Source organism: Haemaphysalis longicornis, unplaced genomic scaffold (assembly GCF_048455015.1).
Source record: "Haemaphysalis longicornis isolate Haplotype H1 unplaced genomic scaffold, Haemaphysalis longicornis Haplotype H1 scaffold_1, whole genome shotgun sequence".
Lineage (NCBI taxonomy): Eukaryota > Metazoa > Arthropoda > Arachnida > Ixodida > Ixodidae > Haemaphysalis > Haemaphysalis longicornis.
In genome coordinates this window covers 85,022,345-85,045,489 of record NW_027526203.1, presented here as the reverse complement: position 1 = coordinate 85,045,489, position 23,145 = coordinate 85,022,345, and the positions used below count along the sequence as shown (strand labels likewise).

Here is a 23,145-nt window from a genome sequence, read left to right as displayed (position 1 = left end):
AGAAGTTATTCTTGCCTGAATTAGTGACATTCATCAAGCTGCGTTCCTATTAGCCGCCGGTGCTGCTGTTCTACGCCGTAGGAGCCGGCGTTCGCACGAAAAATGTGGCTGTTCCAAGCGATTAGCAACCGTCGTCAGCTTTCACAATACATTGCTCTGCCGAATGAGCAGCGCCGCAACTCCTATTTCACAGACAACTTCGCCGCACAGAGCACCGTCATTTGTGTTTTTGTGCTCGCTGTGCGGCAATGAATTGATAACGCACCCAATTCGCAACTCTGGTTATCAAACATTCCACTCAGGGCGGCGTCAGTGCACGCGAGGCATGCAGTCCAAGGAGAAACGTATTTTTGATCACTCCTCCCAACATCCCGCGTAAGCAAATGCGTTCATGTAAATCAAAAACTAAAACGAAACTGCCTGCAATTCATAGCAAGTTCCACAAGCCATCGAGCGCCAATCCGAATCCAGAACTACCCTTCACACCGGTTGAGGCCATGGAGGAAAGAATACTCAGGAGAGGCCCCTAGCATTCCAATGCATTGCAAAAAAAAATTCACAGCATATCCACGGGGTGAATGATGATGAGTGGGCGAAGCTCCTGAGGGGAAATCATAGGTAAAACCGTGACTCTTCAGTGAAAGTTCGCCCTCTACATCTGTGTCCGAACGTAACGTCTAGAAAGTCTCGCTTAAACCGCGCGTCGGCACCTTGGGGCTGAGCTCGCCGGATTCGTTTTGCAGACGCCTCACAAGCTCTCACTGCATCGGGGTCTGCCTGCCCATACGCGCGCTTTCTCGCCGCTTCCCGTTCTCTGACGTTTTGGAGATCCTCTTCGCGCCGCAGCCGTGCCGCTTCGCCTACGGCAGGGTCCTCGCGCCGTTGCCGTGACGCTTGGGCCTCTCGTTCTCGAACGCTGGGATCTTGGCGGCGTCGTCGCGCAGCCAGACGACACGCTTCGGCCTCCCGCTCTCGTACGGCAGGATCTTGGCGGCGGCGTCGCGCAGCTTCACGGAGCGCTTCTGCCTCGCGGGCTCGCACATCTGCAGCCTTATCCATCGGGCGACTCGGAGCGCGCGCCAACAGCGAACGGATTTTATTACAACGCTCCCCGCCATCTAGTAAACAATCCAAGAACTAAACTAGAGGTAGCCACGCCATCTAGTAAACAATCCAAGCGCATCTTTTCGTCATATACAAGTACCGCCATCTAGTAAACAATCCAAGAACTAAACTAGAGGTAGCCACGCCATCTAGTAAACAATCCAAGAACTAAACTAGAGGTGGCTACATACATACGTCGAGGATGGACAGACCCACGCCCTAAGGAGCTTCGCCCCTAAAAGTGTGAAGGAAGTGACGTCATTTTTCTCAGAGTTACTGGATGTAGGAGTTGCGAAACTCCCCATAGGCCCCATGTATCAATAAGTGGCCCTGAGATTGTTCCATTGCTTTGGATCTTGTTTTACAGTGGCGCCATCTTTTGGTGTCAAAATAAACTATACAACTTGCTTCGCCGCTCGACGACCTGGGAGAACAATAGTATTTGAGTGCTTACGTAAATTTGTTATGCCAAAGGAGCCCAATGTGTTGAACTATGCAAGTGTTTTATATACATACGGAGCAAAAGTAGTAAACAGAAAGGCTGCGTCTGCTGCAACCCGGGGCTCAGAAAAGCGACCATGGGGTCAACCGTCGCTTACGCACTGTCGTCTGCTGCGCGTCCTCTTCGGTCTTCTGGCCACAAAAAAAATAAATAAGTCTCTTCGATGGCTTTATGCCACCTGAAACAGATTATTTAGAGCCGCTTGATCAGCTACTGGATTATTTTTGGCATACAATGAGCTTTAGGCCAAAGGATAACTCGGAATTTGGTACTTCAGTTCGGACCTATGTTGTGCCGGAGTGCCCGCACAAGCGCTAATTGGTCGAGGCAGATGCGCGGACGCAGAAACAATCACCACCTAAAAACCGGAGTTAAGATAGCAATGAATAACTTAAGAAAGCACAAAAATAAAGAATTATGCACCTTAAAACAAAATTTAACCTCAAATTATCAGTTTGAATAATTATTTTGTTTTTTGGATAGTGCATGCGGCGGCCGCAGTGGCGCCACAGTCCGCACAATCCAAAGTAGGGGGGGTCTAGGCGCGGGCCGTTTTTTTGATGCGGAGTTTCGCAACTGCTTACATCGAAGAGCTCTGATTTTTCTTGAGCCCATAGACAACGTTGCTTACTTGTTTAAAACTGCGGCGGCCAAATTTGGGCGAATAGAACGGACAAATTTTTAAGGCGCTTGGTATGTGGCTGTCTCGCTACGCTTGCAAACCAGCGCAGTCGCTACCAAGGTAAATGTAACTGGTAGCGAAGCTTCCATAGAAGCCCATAAGTTCAGAAAATGGCGGCTCTTAAGCTGCTCATGGGGCTTAGCGCCATCTGTGTGAGGAGGGAACACTTCCGGCGTAACAAAAAATGAACAGGATGTGACGCAAGATCTGGTCAGAAAGTGACGTCATTGTGGTGGGATTAGCGCGAAAATTTGAGTTCAAAATAGCTTTAGCAGGCCTCTGATCGCTGAGGGCTCATGTCATTGCCATCTGACGCAAGTTACTGAGCCCTTGGCGTGTGTGCTTCAAGTCAACGCCAGCTTAACTAGTACAGACTCGTGACTAGAGAAACGTACAGTCAGGATCAATTTGAAGGTTATCGCGGGAGCACCGACCAAGCAAGACGACAGCGCCGTTCCGTGGCACTTTTTTTTCCTTCGCAAAGACGAGATTATGCTACCCTCCCTCACCTTTTGGCTGTTGCATAGAATTCGCTCACCCCCTTCTGCAAGGGTCGACTTCCGCATTCCTTTTATTCGTTCCTTTTTGGATGACGTATCTGCGTTTCGTTTCTCGGCGATTTGATAACACCGAAGATACCTCGACATTGCGGAAGCAAATTACTGTATTTTTATGCTACAATGCTCCGGCATGCTGACATAGTAGCCCGGAGAAGGCTGCGTATCAGTGGGAAGTATATCGATGACGGGAGAAAGGAATAAAGAAAAAAGAAACGAGCGTGGCCGTTATTGTTTCGGGCGGTAGTGCGCACACTGCATGGAACAGCCAAGAGAGTAGCAAACCCAGCACAATCTCGTTGTGGCTAATGCTAAAAAGTGTCACGTAACGGCGCTGTCGTCGCGGTCGGTCGACGCTCCCGCGATAACCTTCAAATTGATCCCGACTGTACTTAAGCATACTGTCGTATGATTCGCCTCGGTGTTTATAAAATCAGTTGTTTATTTTGATTGCAGTGGGTGGCAAACCGCGAACCGGGCACGTACCCCCCCCCCCCTGTCCCCCCCCCCCCCCCCCCCGTGCCCGCCGTGCCCGCCGGGCACGGTACTAAACGTGTTCACCGACGATACAACGCACCTCGCAGCTCCACGCACAGCAAAAATTAAAGGGGTCCTGAAATACCTTCCGCCGATGCGTGGATGTACATGTAACCAAATAAAGCAATATATTAGCAATCTCCTCCCGCAAGAATTTTGTTGAAGCGATGAGTATTAGCTGAGAAATCGTAAATCAAAAACCGCGCATTATCGCCGCGCCGCGTTTCCTCCTCTTTTCAACTTACTCTCCGATGTTGACGGCGAGCCAGCCTTCCCTCCCATGATGCTGAGCTCCTCGGCGGTGACGTACTTCCGCTATTGCGCTGCTCACACAGCCGTCTGCTACGGGCAAGCTTTGTTGACACCATGAATCCCGCACACCGCTCAAGGCTGGAAAAGCGAACGCAAAATCTGGCCCCATGTGTGCGGCGGCCTGGCCTTGCCCCTCGCGGTGTACGTTGCTGAAGTTCGTATCGGCGGCGCGTGGCTTTTTATCGGCGGCGAACTCGCAGCCGCACGGGGAGGATCCTGCGATCGCTCCCTTGGATGCACAGCGCACTGTTTATCCAAAAAGCGCCGTATCAGATGTGGCCCCGCTGGTGCCGTGTCTTCTTTTGTGGCGGTGGTAATTCCTGCCGGCGGCATGCGGAAAAAGTCATTTTAAAGTGATACTGAACCCGTGCACAAAACGCCAGTTCAGCTTGGGGCGACGCGTGGTGGAGAGCGGCAACGTTGGGAAAACGTGCTCCGCCACGGCTCTGAGCTTCCTCGCGCTGGAGCGAGCACCATTTCTTTCACAATATCAAACATCGGTTGTCCTGGCAACAAGGCACAAACCGCTCTAGAAGTCAGTTACGGTTGCGTGATCCCGGTTCAGCTTGGGGCCCCACCTCGCGGCATATGGGCACTGCAGGCATACTACTCACTCCCATTTGGAAGTGCGAGATGCGTTTGGCATTACAGGAGGCGATGGTGTGTGTGTTGTGGACGCCTTTGTTTCGCGATGAAATGCGACGTTGTGCTTCTGCGGGTGGATAGTGGATTATCTTTCTCAAGCGGCGTACGACTCAACCTCGCATGGGGTATGTGCAGTGTGCGTGGCTAAAAGCCATCTCGGCTTGTGCGCCAGAGTTAAGTGACTTGCTGTTCGTCCCCGCAAACCGCGCGCGAGGTGAGTGCCGAATTTACGAGGGGCAGGAGGAGGCAACCCATCGTCTGTCAATCGCGGTTCGGACTTGCAACGCATGTTGTGACGTTGTGTTCGTTCGAAACGCATCTCAGGATTGTTTGGAAGGTGAATAAAATGTATGCGTCAAACCCTGGCATTCGGCTCAGGGCGTTCTCTGCGATTGCAAGAAAGAAGTGCCACGGGGCTTCAACGCTTTCTTTATGGAACGTACTCAAGTAAGAGAATATTCATGTCGTGTTATGGGCCCTGTTGGATTCAATACAAACGGTTAAGCGTTTGTTTACACTTGTTTCGTTTTGTAAAATGTCCAAGCACTCCCGCACTCCGCTGGCAGATCAGCCGGCGAGCCGACGCTGAGCAGACGACTCATCTCTTTGCCGGAAGTGCGTGAAAAAGCCGCCCAATAGCAGGATGTCTAGCTCATGACTAACATCTGGGAATCGATGATGTAGACATGTGAAGATGGCGGCGTCCAAAAACACGAAGGAAAGGGTGAGAAAAAAGCGACAAACTTTGCAACAAAAGTGTGAGCTTTCCGCTGCGCGTAAAAGAGTAATACTTGGCACAGATGATGCTGACGACCCACTCTAACGATTGCGCTAGTCAATTTAGTGTGCTCAAAACGCCTTTCAGGGCCCCTTTAAGTGCACAGAAAATTAACAAGGACCCGCCGCGGTGGCTCAGTGGCTAAGGCGATGCGCTGCTGAGCACGAGGTCGCGGGTTCGATTCCCGGCCGCGGCGGCCGCTTTTCTGATGGAGGCGAAAAGCAAAAACGCCCGTGTGTGCGAGATTTCGGCGCACGTTAAAGATCCCCAGGTGGTCAAAATTAATCCGGAGCCCTCCACTACAGCGCGCCTCATCGCCTCCGTTGCGTCGGCGCGTTAAAACCCTACAATCATCATAAAATTAACAGTGGGCTTGGCAGCACAGCATCGATGGATCGCACTCACGATCCTCCGTTTTTTGTGCAGCTCTTCTGTCTGTTGTGCCCTGTACTCCTGGATCTCCCTTTTGGCCCTTCTACTGGAACGGATGCTGCCCACGGCTTGCATCCTGGATTTCATGGAGAGACTGCTCGGATCCTGATCGCCTGGCGCATCCCGGACGGCGCATCGGTTCCACTGCAGCGCATCGCTCTCTCCGAGAATCACAATCGTCCCCGGCAGCCTTATCCGCCGCTCTGTTGGCCCTTTATCGCAAGCATCGGAACCAGATCATCTGGACCACTCCCTCCCGCGCAAAGACCCTACTTAAGGCCGACATGGAATCGCGCGCCCTTCAGTGGGCTTGGCAGCACAGCATCGATGGATCGCACTCACGATCCTCCGTTTTTTGTGCAGCTCTTCTGTCTGTTGTGCCCTGTACTCCTGGATCTCCCTTTTGGCCCTTCTACTGGAACGGATGCTGCCCACGGCTTGCATCCTGGATTTCATGGAGAGACTGCTCGGATCCTGATCGCCTGGCGCATCCCGGACGGCGCATCGGTTCCACTGCAGCGCATCGCTCTCTCCGAGAATCACAATCGTCCCCGGCAGCCTTATCCGCCGCTCTGTTGGCCCTTTATCGCAAGCATCGGAACCAGATCATCTGGACCACCCCCTCCCGCGCAAAGACCCTACTTAAGGCCGACATGGAATCGCGCGCCCTTCAGTGGGCTTGGCAGCACAGCATCGATGGATCGCACTCACGATCCTCCGTTTTTTGTGCAGGTAACCAACTCTTATAGCATTTTTGCTAAGCGTACTAGTCGTCGTTCTCTGCTTGTGCTGCCGAGCCCACAGTGTTTTCTTGACATTTTGTGTGATTGCTGCCGTATGACGTTTAAGCTTCTTCTCTTGCTTGCCGGTGACGTGGAGTCAAACCCCGGTCCTTCGAAACCTGTCCCTCTTCCTCCCGACGTGCTCAGCGCATTGAAAGACCTGCAGTCAGGGCAGAATGCCATGCTCGAGCAACTCCAGTCCATTCGCACAACATTGGCAAACCACGAAAAAACATTTGGTGACTTGAAAGCTCGATTAGAAAACATCGAATCGGACTGCGCTTCCATTACAACAGTTAAAACACAAATTCGAGCCGTCGAGTCGACAACCCAAGCGTGTGTTTCCCAGATTTCGGAATTGTCTGCGCGTGTAGATGACGCTGAAAATAGGTCAAGGCGTTCCAACCTGATCTTTTACGGCTTAAAGGACGCAAAAAATGAAACTTGGGAGGCATCCGAAAAGCTTGTTCTTAACCTTTGCGCCGAACACCTTAACTTGACCATTCCGCCGCGTAATATCGAACGTGCCCACAGGCTAGGTTCCTTTCGCCAGGACCGGCCCCGTCCGGTAATCGTTAAATTCTCGCACTTCAAAGACAAACAAAGTATCCTCTCGTTGCGTAGTCAACTTAAAGAAACTGATTACAGCATAGCGGAAGACTTCTCCCCGAAAGTTCGCCTTGCTCGAAGGAACCTGATCGAATTTGGAAAGGCCCGCAATATGCAGTTTAAACCTAAATTCGACAAACTTACTTGTGATGGCAAAACCTTCGTTTTTGATCAGACTTCCGAAACTGTTATCGAACTGACCCCATAGCAACCAGATAAACCTAGAAAGTGCCCTTCTCAGCCCAGTCATTTCCCCTTATCATTCCTGTTTACTAACATACGTAGCCTAATTCCAAAGCGTGATTCCTTATGTGACCTATCGAATTCATCTTCCAGTAACATTATCATGCTCACAGAAACTTGGTTGAACCCGTCGATACTCGATACCGAAGTGCTTCCACCGCTCAAAGATTTTGACATATTTCGCAAGGATAGAACCAGTAATGTGCGCGGTGGTGGCGTGCTAATAGCAGCTAATCGGCAGTTACAATGCAGCGCAGTTAACTTGTCAACATCACTTGAAATGGTCTGGATTTGTTGCAACGCCTGTTTTCCTCCCGTGCTGATTGGTGTGTGCTATCGCCCTCCTAACAGCGACAGCTCTTTTGCGGCTTCGTTTCATGACGCCTTGTTCGCAATCAAAGCTACTCACCAGAACGCTCTCATTCTACTTTTTGGCGATTTCAATTTCCCTACTATCGACTGGTCAGACCTCGCCCCTGCGTTATCATCCAGTAACGTTGCATCTCAGTTTGTTGACACATGTCTTACTTTCGGGTTGTCCCAAATCGTCACGAATCCCACGCGAATTACTGATCATTCAGCCAACATTCTCGACTTAATCCTTACCACAGATCCTGATCGCTTTTCACCTCTGTGTTATCTCCAAGGGCTTAGTGACCACGCAGTCTTACACGCAACCTTTCAGTGCAGTCTTCAGATACCCAAAAAGAAAAAGAAAACCATTACCCTTTACAACCGTGGCGATTATCTGAGCATGAACCGAGAGCTTGAGACTTTCGCTGAAAACTTCGCCAATAGTTTTTCCAGCCGCTCTGTCGAATCTAACTGGGAAATATTTAAGAATGAAATGCACCGCTTAATCAATCTTTATATACCAACTACCACCATAACTGAACGTCTTCGCTCTCCTTGGTTTAACGTCGCTTTAAAACGCATGAATAACAAGAAAAAACGCCTGTTTCGCTCTGCAAAATCTACTAGGTTGTATTCTGCCTGGCAAAAATATTACGCTGCTGCTAAAGAATATGACACACTAATTACCGAAACTAAACGCAAGTTCTACTCTAACACATTGCCTACAATGTTACAAACTGACCCTAAACGATTTTGGAAGACCATAAACCCAGACCAATCTAACCTTATCTCCTTACTCGACCGCACCGGGTGCCCCATCCCCGAAGCAAGGGTAGCCGATATCTTAAACACAGCTTTCTGTTCAGTATTTACTAACGAGCCTGCCAACGATCTCCCTGATGTGCCCGATTTTTTACACCCTTCCGACACTAGCATTACTTTCAACACTACTGGCATTGTTAAGGTTATAGACTCACTCAGTAATTCTTCCTCTACTGGAATCGATGGTATTAATGCTAAAGTGCTCAAAAACACCAAATATTCATCGTCAAGTATCTTGTGCCTCATATTTCAACAGTCATTGGACACCGGCATTGTTCCATTAGACTGGTTAATTGGCAAAATCACTCCTGTCTTCAAAAAAGGAAACCGATCATCCCCCCTTAATTACCGTCCAATCTCTATTACGTGTGTATGCTCAAAAATCATGGAACATATTATTTACTCCCATGTTGCCAATTTTCTATCGTCGTCAAACTTTTTTAATCCCAACCAGCATGGTTTCCGCAAAGGCCTATCCTGCGACACTCAACTTGCTCTATTCCTTCACAACCTTCATTCGCATCTTGACCGCAACATTCCAGTTGACGCCCTTTTCTTAGATTTCGAGAAAGCCTTCGATAAAGTCCCCCATTCTCGACTAATATTTAAGCTATCTCGTCTGAAGTTACATCCGTCCACGTTAAACTGGATTCACTGTTTTCTTGCGCATCGTCAACAGTTTGTTTATGCCAACTCGCACTCGTCCGCCCTGTCCCCAGTTCTCTCGGGTGTCCCCCAAAACACCGTGCTTGGGCCCCTTCTTTTTTTAATCTATATTAATGACCTGCCCGACGTTGTCTCTTCTAATATCCGCCTTTTTGCGGATGATTGTGTTGTATACCGGCCAATAACCGACTCTTCAGATGAGACTGCCCTTCAACACGATCTTCTTGCTGTTCAAGAGTGGTGCAGGAAATGGCTCATGTCACTTAACGTCAGTAAAACATCTTTGATTTCTTTTCACCGTCGTTCTAATTATGCACCCCAATCCTATTACCTAAACAATACTGCAGTACCCTCCTGTACATCAGTCAAGTACTTAGGCATCCACATCAGTCACGATTTAACTTGGTCCTACCATATCAGTCAAATTACTAACGCAGCTAATCGTGTTCTCGGTTATTTATGTCGAAACCTTTCCTTAGCACCATCGTCTGTTAAATTACTTGCATACAAAACACTCGTTCTTTCCAAACTCGATTACGGCAACGCCATCTACGACCCGCACCAAGCAAACCTCTGTAACGTCCTTGAATCCGTTCAAAACCGCGCAGCCAGATTCATCCTTTCAGATTATTCGTATCACTCAAGCATCTCGGCATTAAAATCGCAACTTCTCCTCCATCCTCTCACCTCCCGTCGACAGATAGCACGCCTGTCTCTTTATCACCGGTTTTTTTATACCTTGCCCCCAAACAATCAGTTCATCCTACCCCCTCCTAAAACATCGCGCCACAGCCATCGTAACGCTGTTTACCCACCACGCGCTCACACTACAACTTTTCAACGTTCATTTTTTGTTCATACAGCGCATGACTGGAACAATCTTCCTGCCGACATCGCCGTTATTACTGATAGCACTCGTTTTAGGTCTGCGATACAAGATTTGTGTCATGACGTGTAACCCTTATTGTTTACATCATTGCACTGTATTTTGCCTGCCTATTTTCCTGCCCACCCCTCATGTAATGCCCCAAAAGGGCCCTTGAGGTACCAATAAATAAATAAATAAATAAAGGGAAAACGAATGCAAATGCGCACCACCAAAACACGCGAGGGGCGTTTCCTAGCAGACGAACTTTAGGAGCGCCTTTCCGAGCACTACAAGGTCTGCATCACAGAGAAAGGACATGTGCCATTCTTCAGAGGGCGCTACAAAAAGCGTTTTTGAGAATGAACAACATTTTCATAAACTATTTGCACACTGTGCCTTAGTAAATGTGATTCAGAAATAAATATTGTTCGTAAAATATCAATGCTGTTTTATTGTTGAACAAAACTTAATTTTTTGTTACTAATGTTTGTTCCTCCTCACCTAGTCGCGCTTCAATCGCCACTCCCTAAGCATGGAGGAAAGAAAGGCTGCGTCTGCTGCAACCCGGGGCTTCCGAGCCGATTCCCCCCGAACTGGCTGCTGCGCCCCACGGAAGTGACGTACGTCAACAAAAAGATTGCGTAATTGCATTACACTGCAATTATTTCAATAGTGTTGCATATATTTTCGACAGTGACACATTATTATTACAATAGCAAGATTTATTTTTAGCCTGAGTTAATTGTTTTTTAATATGACGTCACCTAGTCACCGTGGCGTCATAGACATGCTTTGTAGATGTTTGCATTATATTTTTATCTGCGAAACTCGAGTTTGTTTTTGGTCTTGACACTCGCGTAGAAGAAGTTGTGTAAACAAAGCACTTTTTATAGCTTCTCAACGGGTTTTACGGATGACCTACGGACGAGCGGCATGGAGAAGAGGCTGAATTCGATCGAAGAGTGAATTTTGGCCCCGTACTGGCATGCGTACTCGTAGAGTTCACTCTAGTACGGGCTTGTCTGTTCCGTGGTACGTCTGTTCCGAGTTTGTTCCGTTGGCCTGTTTCAAATATTCCGGCTTCGCGCGGTGCCGAGGCAAGCAAGAATGTACGAGCGTCAGCGTTGTGTGGAATCGCTCACGAGTGGTGCGGTGCTGCGCTGTGTTTTCGTTTCATATGAGGTGTTCAGCTCCAAGCCTGTCTCCGCGCTTGTATCTTCTACAGTAATTCACAGTCTTCAAGGTCCGATGACTATTCGTGGCAGCAACGCGAAGTGCTGGTCAGCGCTTGCGCAGAGCGCAATATTTTCATATCAAATACGTGCGTATCAGAACCAAATGTTGCCCCAAAATGTGCACTAATCTACGAAGCACCGTGTTGCCTTCGAAACGTGACCGATGTGTGTGGTGGGTCGTAGTTTTCCAGAGGTTTATTGTTTGTGTGAAGCTGCTGGCGCCGCAGTCATCGATGCTATCATCACAGTCATCGTTATACACGGTGTTGTGTCGGTATCACAACGCGAGGCAAATAATAATCTAGAGCCCCATCAGTTAGCAATGGTGCGTCGCAGTGACAGCGAGTTCTCCTTCGTGCGCTTCAACTTGCCGTGATCCCTGTCGTTACAAGCGTGGCCAAAAAAATGCGCCGGATATCTGTCGTGAGTTACTGTGGCATTTTCCGTGTGTGTTGTGTTCGTGTGCTCCAAAATTTACGATGTCGCCAAACGTACGTGATTGTGCCCATTTATGACAGGCTAGGTGAGGCGTCAGTGGCTTCAGCCATAACAGGTGCTACGTGCTGTGTCGAACTGTTATATCTACATTCTAAGCATACCATCTAGGTGAATCTGCGTAGTTGCTGTTTCTATTTGTTTTAACCTCATTTGCCTTGTTCATTTTTTTGCATTTTTGCAGGGTATTTTTATTTACGTGTGCATGCAGCATATTAGCACTAAATCAGCCTTACACATTTACCTGTACCTGCCATAACCCTCTTTGCAATCACGTGTGCATGTGCTACTGTTACCCTGCAGTATTTCGTCAACTACTGTGCATGCTCGCAAAGATTGTTTACATGTCGTTCTGAACCATTGCTAATAGCCTGAATTTCCTTTAGTATTACTAACATACCTCTTTCTTTCTCACCTGCTGGCTTCGTGTTGCTTTTAAAAGGAATTGATGATTTAACGCTGCGTCTAAAGATATGTTGGACAAACTTGCAAAAAACGTAATGCACGGGATATACCTGCTAAATTTCTCAATGGCACAAAGCATGTACACTGATCGCAGAGGCTAAAAGTATGTCTGACGTGCTCCACACTCTTCGTCTGCCCCTCAACGCAGTCATGCTTGATTTTTACTCAACTGGCAAAACCACTTCTGCTCACTGACGAACCAGGGTCACTGTCACGCCCACTTCACAACATATGGTGAAAGCAGTCTGTTCTGATTTTTACCCAACAAACCAAACCACTTCCACTCACTGACTAGCCGTGAAGAGTCACTGTTAATAATTAATCGTTACTAATAATTTCAAAAATCCAGATTTAACTCTAGTGATGGTGAAGACTGTAGTGAAAGACCGGGGTGGGCGACTTTGATGGCGCTTGTTGGTTTCAGTGCACTTGGACTAAGAACCGCTCTCACAGGGTAGAAGCCCTAGCATCCTTCTGCTCGCAAATCCATAAAATATTTCTCTGTCTATTTGTTTAGTGCAATGCATAGTTGACACCATTGAAAAGCACCATCAGAGAAACATGAGAAAGCGTTGCTTTTGCCTCTGTGGAATGAACCAAGGCGGACCCGCTAGGTATCTGCATCTAAGCATACACTAGGTGATACTGCGCAGCCGACTGGTACCCGTTGGCAAACCTGCTTCCTACACAACAACGGAAACACATGCCTAATGCATGCGGCCTGCGCGCATTTTGTTTGTCTGCGTGGAATGGAATGGTTGTGCCAGCAGGAAGCAGCAAGAAACAGTCGCCAGAAAAAAACTCGCATACTTCGAATGGCAACTGGCAGGCTCCATGGTTCGACACAGTGGTAATTCCAGTGTGCCACCGATGCAACAAGTCTCTCCATAGTATCAGGAGATTCGAATATAGGTTAACAAGGGTGGTGTGACAACTGTCGCCATGCTGAAAAATGCCGCAACAGGGGCTGTACCGTGCACAGATTTTTTGTTGCCACTCCCATCCCACTGACTTGTGCCAGCTTCCAAGTTTACCCCGTATCATTTCAAATTAACTGATGTTTGCTGGTGTTTGTCAGATGCAAGCACCAGTAAAGTGTGTCTGTCGTCTTTAGCGCTAAAATCATGTTCTCAAGGGAAAACTGAGTTTAACGAGGTTGCGAACCTGAAAGCTGGCAGTGCTCATGGGGGTTGTAGCAGAAAAGTTGCAGCATGGTGTTGTGCTGTTTTTGCTATGTTGATGTTATAAAGCGCATGTGGTATTTATATGGGTCATAGGTTTCAAACAAGGCACTAGTTGGAAGTCGTTGCTGTCTCTTCCCTTTGTTACACTTCGTAGTCGTGCTCTTTGTTTGCAAGAATTATTCGAAACTAGCTAGTGTAATTACAATTATAGAGCTAATTTTCTGGGAAGGAAATGCCTTGTGCCTGCTAAAGGATATACCCTCTTTTGGCTACACCCATCGTAAGACAAGATAGCAACGCAATACTCTACACAGCCCATGCACAAACTACTGCCTTGCATTGGTCTGACCCACAAAATTGACAGGAACAGCTCCCCAGGACTGATCCCGAACAAAGGTTCTGGCTCGCCCATGGCCCTCAACTTCACAGAAGTCAATGAAACCTTGCTACACAGGCTGCGGCTTGAAGTAGCATTGACCTAAGTATCTGCACACAAACGGACGCGAGGACAGCCCAGACTGCCTTCTGTGTAAGGCTGTACAGAGACAATTGATCATTTGCATAGTGTTTGACTAGTGGGGGAAAAGACCTTGAAGCAGCCGTACTACGCTTGAATGCTTACCCTCTGTCTGAACGAAAGATTTTGCGCACGTGGGCTGACGCGAAGAAGCAAGATCGAGCTGTCAAATCGCTGCTTGTCCTGTCTGGACTTTTGGGTCTAGGTGGTGAAATTTCACAGACTGCGAAACTTTTTTTTATGGTCGGTAAATATGTTATGCGAATTATACAATGATTACTCTGTTTCTGCGCCCCATGGCATGTTATGCATGCTTTAAGTTTACAAAGTTCATTGGTTGATTTCACTGTCATTTTTCATACCCTCAGTATTCAGTACCTTTCTTGCCCCAGCGGGATTTAAGTAGCAGGCCCAAGTTCAGTTTCTCAGGCTGGCCTCTTCTCTTTTCAAAAATATTTTACTCTCTCTACCTCTCTCTTGCCAGCATGCCAGGTGCTTGTAACGGTTTACTAGGATTCGCAATGGTCAACATACGATAAAAATTACTTATGACTACTTTCATTTCTGAAGTTCACTGCACTCTGTGTACTAGGGTGTTTGGCGCACAATAGTAATTATGACTGCAGACAGCCTACAGACAACCTACAGTTCTTAAAGCCCACATTGAAATCTTGCCACGCACTCGTTCTTGCCTTCACTTCGATAAGGCTGTCACAAATGGGTTGATCAGCCGAACATGCTGGAAGGGATGTTTTTGTACACTCTGAATTAATGTTTGATCAACATGCATACATTAAAGCATTCGGCGTGGTTCTTCCTTTTTATCTCTTAACACCCAGTGCAACCAATGGGCTGGTCAAAGCTGTGGCTTGTCATATGTGTTTCCAGTACATAATGGTGCATTCTGCTTGTTGCCAAAGCCAACTGCAGAAAAGTTCTTAAGCCCTAAAGCAGTGCTGGCAATGGTCTTTTGTGGGCTATAAAAGCAAAATGTACTGGTTGTCCATCAAATAAAGTGAGTCAATTTTAAATGTTTCTTCCCAATGCCTGATGTGTTTTCTTGGAGGTTGTGTATTTGCTTAGTCCTTTTGGGAACAGAAGGGCATGTATGGCTCATGTGTTGGCCATGAGACTAATCAGCATTTGAAGGTTCATGGGACAGGTACAACTTGTACAGCTGGTGAGCGAACGAATATAACTATTACATTTTCGCCCCACACGGGGCACCTTGAGTATTCATGGTGTCGGTGAGCAGCGACACCGCGGACCCCGAGCTCTCAACATAAGCCGTGTCCAACCGTGGCGAGGTGTTTAAAGGTGAAGGGTAGAAGCCGTAAACGGTGACCGTCGGAGCCTTGGTCAAGCTCCGGCCGATGGGCTCCCTGCCTGTCTACCAGGCAGGGAGCTCCGGGACCTCTTGGACTACCAGGGTAAGGTCAAAGGAGAAAGAACCCCCGTCTCCCTGCTTTCCAATGTATCATATGGCATTTTCAAAACCCCCCCTTAAACGTGATCGGCCCCCGAAAAGGGGCCGCACCGAAGTTTCCTTTCCACCCCTACCAACTATCAACGTTCCGAAACATGACAACTATCCCCGTTTTTTGGTACTTGAATCAATAGACAAATCCAAACCCGTCTCCTCCCAATCTGTATTCCTCGTCTCCAAGTTCCTTGAAGGAATAATTGGCAAATCTTTCGAGGCAAAAAAACTACGAACAGGCGAAGTGTTGGTTGAAGTCAAGACGCAGCAGCAAGCCACAAACCTCCTGACCCAAACCCGCATGGCAGATCTGGACATCACTGTCACACCCCACCGCAGCCTCAACAGCTCGCAGGGGGTGATATCTCAGCCAGATCTGCTAAGTGAAACAGAGGCCGACCTTCTGGAAGGCCTGAAGGATCAGGGCGTAACAGCTGTCAGGAGAATCACCATCCGTCGCGACAATGTAGAAATACCAACAGAGCACGTAATCTTAACATTCAGCAGTTCAAAACTTCCTGAGCACATCAATGCTGGTTTCATTAGGTGTGGTGTACGTCCATACATACCTAACCCGCGCCGCTGCTACAAGTGCCAGCGGTTCGCGCACGCTACAACTTCTTGCCGCGGCAAACAGACCTGCGCAAAATGCGCCGCACACGACCACCCCACTGAAAAGTGTGACTCCACCACCTTCACCTGCGAAACTGTCAGGGGCCGCACGCGGCATGGTCCTGCAGCTGTGAGAAGTTTCACCAGGAGAAGAAGATAATCCATGTAAAAGTAACCGAGAACATCTCCTTCCCTGAGGCGCGAAAGAGGTTCGCCTCTTTCCCCCTGGGGAGGTACGCCGACGCAGCTCGCCGGGGGCGGAGCGGCGTCTTGTTTCGGCGGGGACCCAGTACCGCCAGTCGGACTTGGTCCCGCCCCCGCTCCCCTCTGGGTTACCTCAGGCAGCCCAACCCGCCTCCGCACCGCTCGCTGAGCCAGCAGCGGCTGTGGTGGCAACCACGTCTCGTGGGGATGCTGCTGCACCCACTGTTTCCTCCTCTCCATCACCCCGAAGCGCCTGCGAGGGCCTGGAGGAGATGGAGCTGGAGGAAACCGCAGCAGTTCCCACCTCCGCCGCACCGCCTGTGCCACCCGGGGCGCTCCTGACGCCCTCGGCGGTCGCGGCCAAAACGAAGGGCACCGCAAAGGGTGCCCAGTCCAAGTCTGGGGGGCCTAGTCCACTGGGCACCCCCTTGCCCTCAGATGACGACCTAGACGTCGAGCCGTTCCGGCATGCACCACAGCGGAAGGAACGGGCTCCGGCGTCCAGGTCAGTAGAGAAAATGAAAAAGCCCCTTCCAAGAGTACAAGCCCCGAAAGCCGACACGTAAACACACACATACTCCAGTAGATCTAAACTTCAATAATGGGAAGAGAAAATATCATGCAATGGAACTGCAGAGGCCTTCTTAAAAATCTTGATGATGTTTATGAGTTACTGCATTCCAATCAGCCAAGTGTCATGTGTATACAAGAAACACACCTAAATTCCAGACATACAAACTTTTTGAATAGTTACCAGGTATTTAGGAAGGACAGAGTTGGTGGTGGTACATCTTCAGGGGGTGTGGCCATCATTGCCCGAAATTCCATGGCGTATCATTCTATCCTGTTACAGACCGTCTTTGAGGCTGTTGCCATTCGTGCCATAATTTTCAATAGGCTAATAACTCTATGCTCAGTTTACATCCCTCCTGATTTCCAGCTCTTGAGCTCGGATTTCGAGGGCCTTGTAGATCAGCTACCCACACCTTTCATCCTTTTAGGCGACCTCAACGCACATTACTCTTTTGGGGCTCTGCTCGCACAGATGCCCGAGGTCGCCTTATCGAAAAATATCTAACATCTTCGGGAGCATGTCTATTCAATACAAACAAGCCTACATACCATAATATAGGACACAACAGTTATTCACACCTCGATTTAGCGATTGGCTCTGCAGTACTCTTTCCATCTCTAGAATGGGACGTTGGCACTAACCCATATGGTAGTGACCACTTCCCAACCACATTAACATACTTAGGTAAAGGCCCGAGCAGTCCATCTTCCCATAACAGGTTCAATGAAGATAGAGCGAACTGGAGTACATTTACAGAAACATCTAAACTACACCACACATCCATTGAACACCTACACGTTGAAGAAGCTACCCAACTCCTCACGGTGCATATCCTCGACGCCGCCGAGAAGTCCATCCCCCACGCCTCTGGTGCCCCGCGCAGTGAGAGGAGGCCGTGGTGGAATGAGGACTGTAGGCGGGCGCGAGAGGCCCAGAACAAGGCATGGGGTATCCTTCGATGGTACCCCACGTCGGGCAACCTTATTTTGTTCAAACGGGCCAAGGCGTTTGGAAAACGTGTGCGCCGTGAGGCAAAACGAGAGAGTTGGCGCACCTTCCTTACATCTATTAACTCATACACAGACACACACAAAGTCTGGACACGAATACGAAAACTAAAAGGACAACAGACACACAGCCTGCCCCTGGTTAGTACAACAGGGGACACACTGGAAGACCAGGCTAACACACTTGCACAACACTTTCAACACGTTTCCAGCTCTTCACACTACATAAACACTTTCCTGATACATAAAACCGCTTGTGAAAAGAAGTCCTTACATGATAATAACAGGTCAAAATCTGGTTACAACTCTGAATTTACTCTCTATGAGCTGAAGGCTGCCCTGAGCACATGTAAACCTTCAGCTCCAGGCGAAGATCAGATTACATACACAATGATACAACACCTACACCCAGATACTCTTTAAACACTCCTACACTTATACAACAACAAATGGCTTTCGTCGCACAATCCGAAATCTTGGAGGGAGGCCATTGTAGTGGCGTTCCTGAAGGAGGGTAAGGACCCGTCCTCTCCCGCCAGTTACCGACCCATCGCCCTCACAAGCTGCCTGTGCAAGCTTCTCGAGAAGATGATTAACAGGAGACTCGTGTACTTCTTAGAATACAATGGTCTTCTCGAGAGCTGCCAGGCCGGCTTCAGGGTGGGGCGATCCACAAACGACCAACTCGCCGCCCTTGAGTCGTATATAAAGGATGCCTTTGTCCACAAACAGCTTTGTGCTACGGTATTTTTTTATCTTGAGAAAGCCTACGACACTGCTTGGCGATACGGGATACTTAGCGACCTGAAATCATTCAGTGTTTCGGGCAATCTGTTTAACATTCTTTATAGCTACCTGGCAGAACGAACCTTTCGTGTAAGAGTTGGTACTGCCCTTTCAAATGTTTTTGTGTAGGAAAATAGTGTGCCTCAAGGTGGCGTTTTGAGTTGTACGTTGTTCATAGTCAAGATGAACTCACTTCGAAAGGCGTTGCCACGAACCATATCCTGTATAATGTATGTAGATGATGTCCAAATATCTTTTAAGTCGTGTAATATGTCAATTTGCGAACGCCAAGTCCAGCTTGGTGTTAATAAGCTAGCTGGCTGGGCTGATCAGAACGGTTTTAAGCTAAACCCAGTTAAGAGCACTTGTGTTGTGTTCTCCAAAAGGCGTGGGATCAGGCCAGATCCAGACATCAAACTGAATGGTGTCTCGATACCGGTCAAAAAAGAACACAAGTTCCTAGTTATAGTCCTTGATGAAAAACTTTCCTTTATCCCTCATATCAAACAACTAAAACAAAAATGTATTAAAACACTGAATATTCTAAAGGTCTTGTCGCATCACTCGTACGGTGCTGACAAACAACTTCTGCTGCGAGTGTTTACCAGCCTGGTAGGCTCGAGGTTAGACTATGGGAGTGTTTTGTATGGTTCAGGAAGGGAAACTGCTTTGAAAATGCTCGACCCACTGCAGCACTTGGGCCTTCGACGTGCGTCTGGTGCTTTCCGGACTAGCCCCGTGCAAAGTCTGCACGTCGAGTATGACAGATGGTGCCTGGGGTACCAGCGCGAGTATGTCGATTTGCTATATGCTTTTAAAGTTTCATCAATGTCTCACCATCCCATTAAGTCTATAATGAACGGTACATCTACATCCCAACTGTTTTTAAATCGTCCATCTATTTCTGCGCCTTTCTCGCTCAGGGCAAGGGAGAAAGCCTCTGAACTTTCTGTCTCGTTTTTAGACACTTTTACAACATCTCTCATTGATTCTATAGCCCCATGGCATCTTCGGCCTGTATTGTGTGATTTGTCGTTTACGCATTTTAAGAAAAACACGGTGCCCACAACTGCCGTTTTGCAGCATTTCATGTATCTCCAGGCGAAATATGGGGCAACAAAATTTTTTACTGATGCTTCAAAAACATCCATTGCGTTGTCTTGTGCTGCACACGGACCCAATTTCAGTGCTTGTAAAACCATGAATGTGAATTCTAGCATTTTTACAGCGGAGGCATATTGTATACTCCTTGTTTTAAATCACATCAATGAACATAATATCGCAAACTCCATCATTTTCACGGATTCACTAAGCGTCATGCGTACATTATCATCCCAAAGGTCTTCCAAAAATTACATTGTCAATCTGGTTTTTAAATCTTTGATGTCGGCGTATGCGTCAGGTCTGAATATTACCATCTGCTGGGTTCCAGGCCACGCTGGCATCGCGGGCAATGAGTTTGCTGATGAAATGGCCGCTGCTGCTGCACTGAGAAACACTCTAGACATAGCAACAGTACCGTACACTCACATGAAGCCAGTCATCAGACAACACCTACGTAAAACATGGCAAACACACTGGAGTGAACAGTCAGACAACAAGCTACATGTAATAAAGCCACACTTGGGACGATACACAACTGACTCACACAACAGACACACCCAAGTGACCCTAGCAAGGTTACGGATAGGCCACACACACGCAACACACTCGCACTTGCTTACTGGATCTCCAAGACCCATGTGCAGCAGGTGTGGAGAGGGCCTATCCGTAATCCACGTACTCATCCAATGCAAGGCACTTGACACAACACGACGCAAACACTTCCCACAACTATACAGACAACACGTTCCGTTTCACCCATTGTACTTTCTAGGAGACGAGCCCATGTTTTCCACCAAGCTTGTTTTTAAGTTTCTCACCGATGTCAATTTTTTACATCTCATCTCTTATCATGCATCATGACAACCTGGCCCTTTACACCAATCATCTTCATTAGCTTGTTTTAGTTTGTGTATGTTTACTGAAACCCTCTACTTTTACTTTCACATCGCTGTCATGAAATCAGTTTTGTTTGGCGCTCTTTGCCCTTAGCTGGCCTTGAGCAAATGAAATCCAGATATCATCATCATTATTACATTTTCGATTTTCTTGCAACACGTCACTAGCATACAACAATTAAGATTTATAATTTAGCTGCAGTTCTTTTTTACGACAATACTGCTATTGTGCCCATTATAAAATGAATAATTATTTAAGAACAGTTATACAATGTCAAAGATGTTTCATTTAAATGTTGCTAGTGTTAAGACCAAAAAGATAAATTTGTAGTATAATGTTCTGAAGCAGTACCATGAATATGAGGCATACCATGGTGGAGGGCAATGATAAACTTATACCACCTCGAAGTGTTCAATCAACAGCAAGATCACTTACTCACGGACAGCTGTGTTTTCCGCCTCCTTCACAAAAACTGGTATGCCCAGGAAACCTGCTGCCTCGTGTTCACTAGTGCAACACCTCAGCCCATGTGCTGCTACTTTGGATTGGTGTTTGTGTTGACATTAAATACATTTAGTGCTCCTAAATTCCGCATAAGTTTTTACGAGTGCCCTTCCATGTGCATGGATTGACTGGTTAGGTCTAGCTTGGCCAGGCTGGACACGACCTCCTTATTTTTGCAGCTCAGCACCTTTCTCAAATATCTATTGAGGTAATTTCTTTTTAAAAAATGAGGAACCGACCAATTCATTTACCCCCACCCAAAGGTCGGCGAACTCACTCATGAGTCCACTCACTCAGACTCATTTGGACTAAGACTCACGCGTGAGTTTGAGTTTGAGTGAGAGCGAGGCTAGTGTGGCATGGTGAGTTTGAGCTTGAGTGAGTTTTAGCCGAGTGATCCCGACTGAGTTTGAGTCCGATTAAGTTTGAGTACGCCTGACACCTAGTGAGTTCTGAGTCCATTTTGAGTTCTGAGTAGATTTTTAGTTTGAGTCCATTTTGAGTTCTGAGTATATTTTGAGTTTGAGACCATTTTGAGTTCTGAGTGCATTTTGAGTTTGAGTCCATTTTGAGTTCTGAGTACACTTTGAGTTTGAGTCCATTTTGAGTTCTGAGTACATTTTGAGTTTGAGTCCATTTTGAGTTCTGAGTCCATTTTGAGTTTGAGTCCATTTTGAGTTCTGAGTACATTTTGAGTTTTGAGTGCATTTTGAGTTCTGAGTACATACGAGTTTTGAGTACATTTTGAGTTTGAGTACATATGAGTAGCCTAGCAGGCAGCTATGGTTGGCTGTTAAGTTTCATGCGTCACTGTGGGCTCGGAATTCAGGTTACCTGAGGGTACGGCACCAATCGCGATCTGCATGATCGGTTGGGAGGGAGGGGGTGTCTGATTTTTTTTAGTTTCTTGTTGAATTTTCATGGCCATAAGCACTTGCTGTATACCTAATTTTCGCGGCTGGTTGCGTGAGTGATAATTGACTGGTGAGGTCATAAAAAAGGCTTGTCTTAACTTTTCCTCCTGACGGATCCACTAAGAGCGTGGGAAAGGGTGGTGGGGAAGCACATGGCGGCGCTGGCGTGCTGGTTGTTCGCCTGCTACTGTTAACGGCTTGATATACTAGGGGTCGCAAAGGAAGAGGTGAGAGCCGGGGGGAAATGGGGGCGGGGGCTGTCCTTTCTGCTGTTTCAAATGAATTAGCTGAATTGTCTGGGCAGCGCCCCTTAAGACAGAATAATGACCACATTAGATTGGGTGAAAAGTGAAACTGATGAGGCTAAGGCGTGTAAGGTATCAAATGAAAGGTCCGGATTAACGGAATCAAGCGGGGTAAATAAAAAAATGCTTCGTGATTGTAGTCATCAGGCAGTCATAATGAGTCATAGATTGGGTTAAAATTCAAAATGATGCTGCGAGAGCATGTGGGGAATCAAATTCAAGGTCTCGATGTGGGGAATCATTCGGGACCAAAATAAGTTATGGATATATCATGACGTAGTCATGGTAAGTCATAGATTCGGTTAAAATTCAAGTTCACGATGCTAGGGCGTGTGGCGTATCAAATTAAAGGTCTCGATGAGGGTAATCACGTGCTTCCTGATTATTATCATGAGATAGTCAAAATGGGTCATAAAGTAGGTTAAAATTTACAATGATGCCACTGGGTGCCCGGTGCATCAAATTAAAGGTTCAGATAAGGGAAATCACGTGGGACAAAAATGTGGTAGGGCTATATCATGAGATAGTCATGGTTAGTCATTGATTGGTTTAATTTCAAATTGATTCCGCTAAGATGTGATGGATATCAAATTAATGGTCTTGATGAGCGGAATCACGTGGGAGAAATACAAAAATGCTTCCTGGTTATAACCATTAGATAGCCATGGCGAGTCTTATATTGGGGTAAAATTCAAAGTGACCCCGCTAGGGCGTGTAGGGTATCAAATTTACAGTCTTGACGAGGGTAATCACGTGGTACAAATAAAAAAAGGCTTCGTAGTTCGAATCATAAGATAGTCATTATGAATCATAGATTGGGTTAAATTCAAGGTGAGGCCGCTGAAGCAGTGGGGCGTCAAATTGAAGGTTCCAGTTAGGGGAATCACGTCGGACACCTAAATAATGCGTCCTGGTTACAGACATGAGAGTCATGGTTATTTTGACTGGTATGAATTCCATATGACCCTG

General features: G+C 47.4%; 1 protein-coding gene across 1 annotated transcript in view; it reads left to right on the top strand.

Moving 5' to 3' along the window:
* Positions 1 to 23,145, top strand: part of LOC144139057 (uncharacterized) — a 58,318-nt gene that overhangs the window by 18,179 nt on the left and 16,994 nt on the right. Inside the window, exon 3 of the mRNA XM_077671569.1 lies at positions 6,282 to 6,899. Coding sequence (XP_077527695.1) covers positions 6,282 to 6,899 — 618 coding nt within the window. The remainder of the gene's footprint in view (positions 1 to 6,281; positions 6,900 to 23,145) is intronic.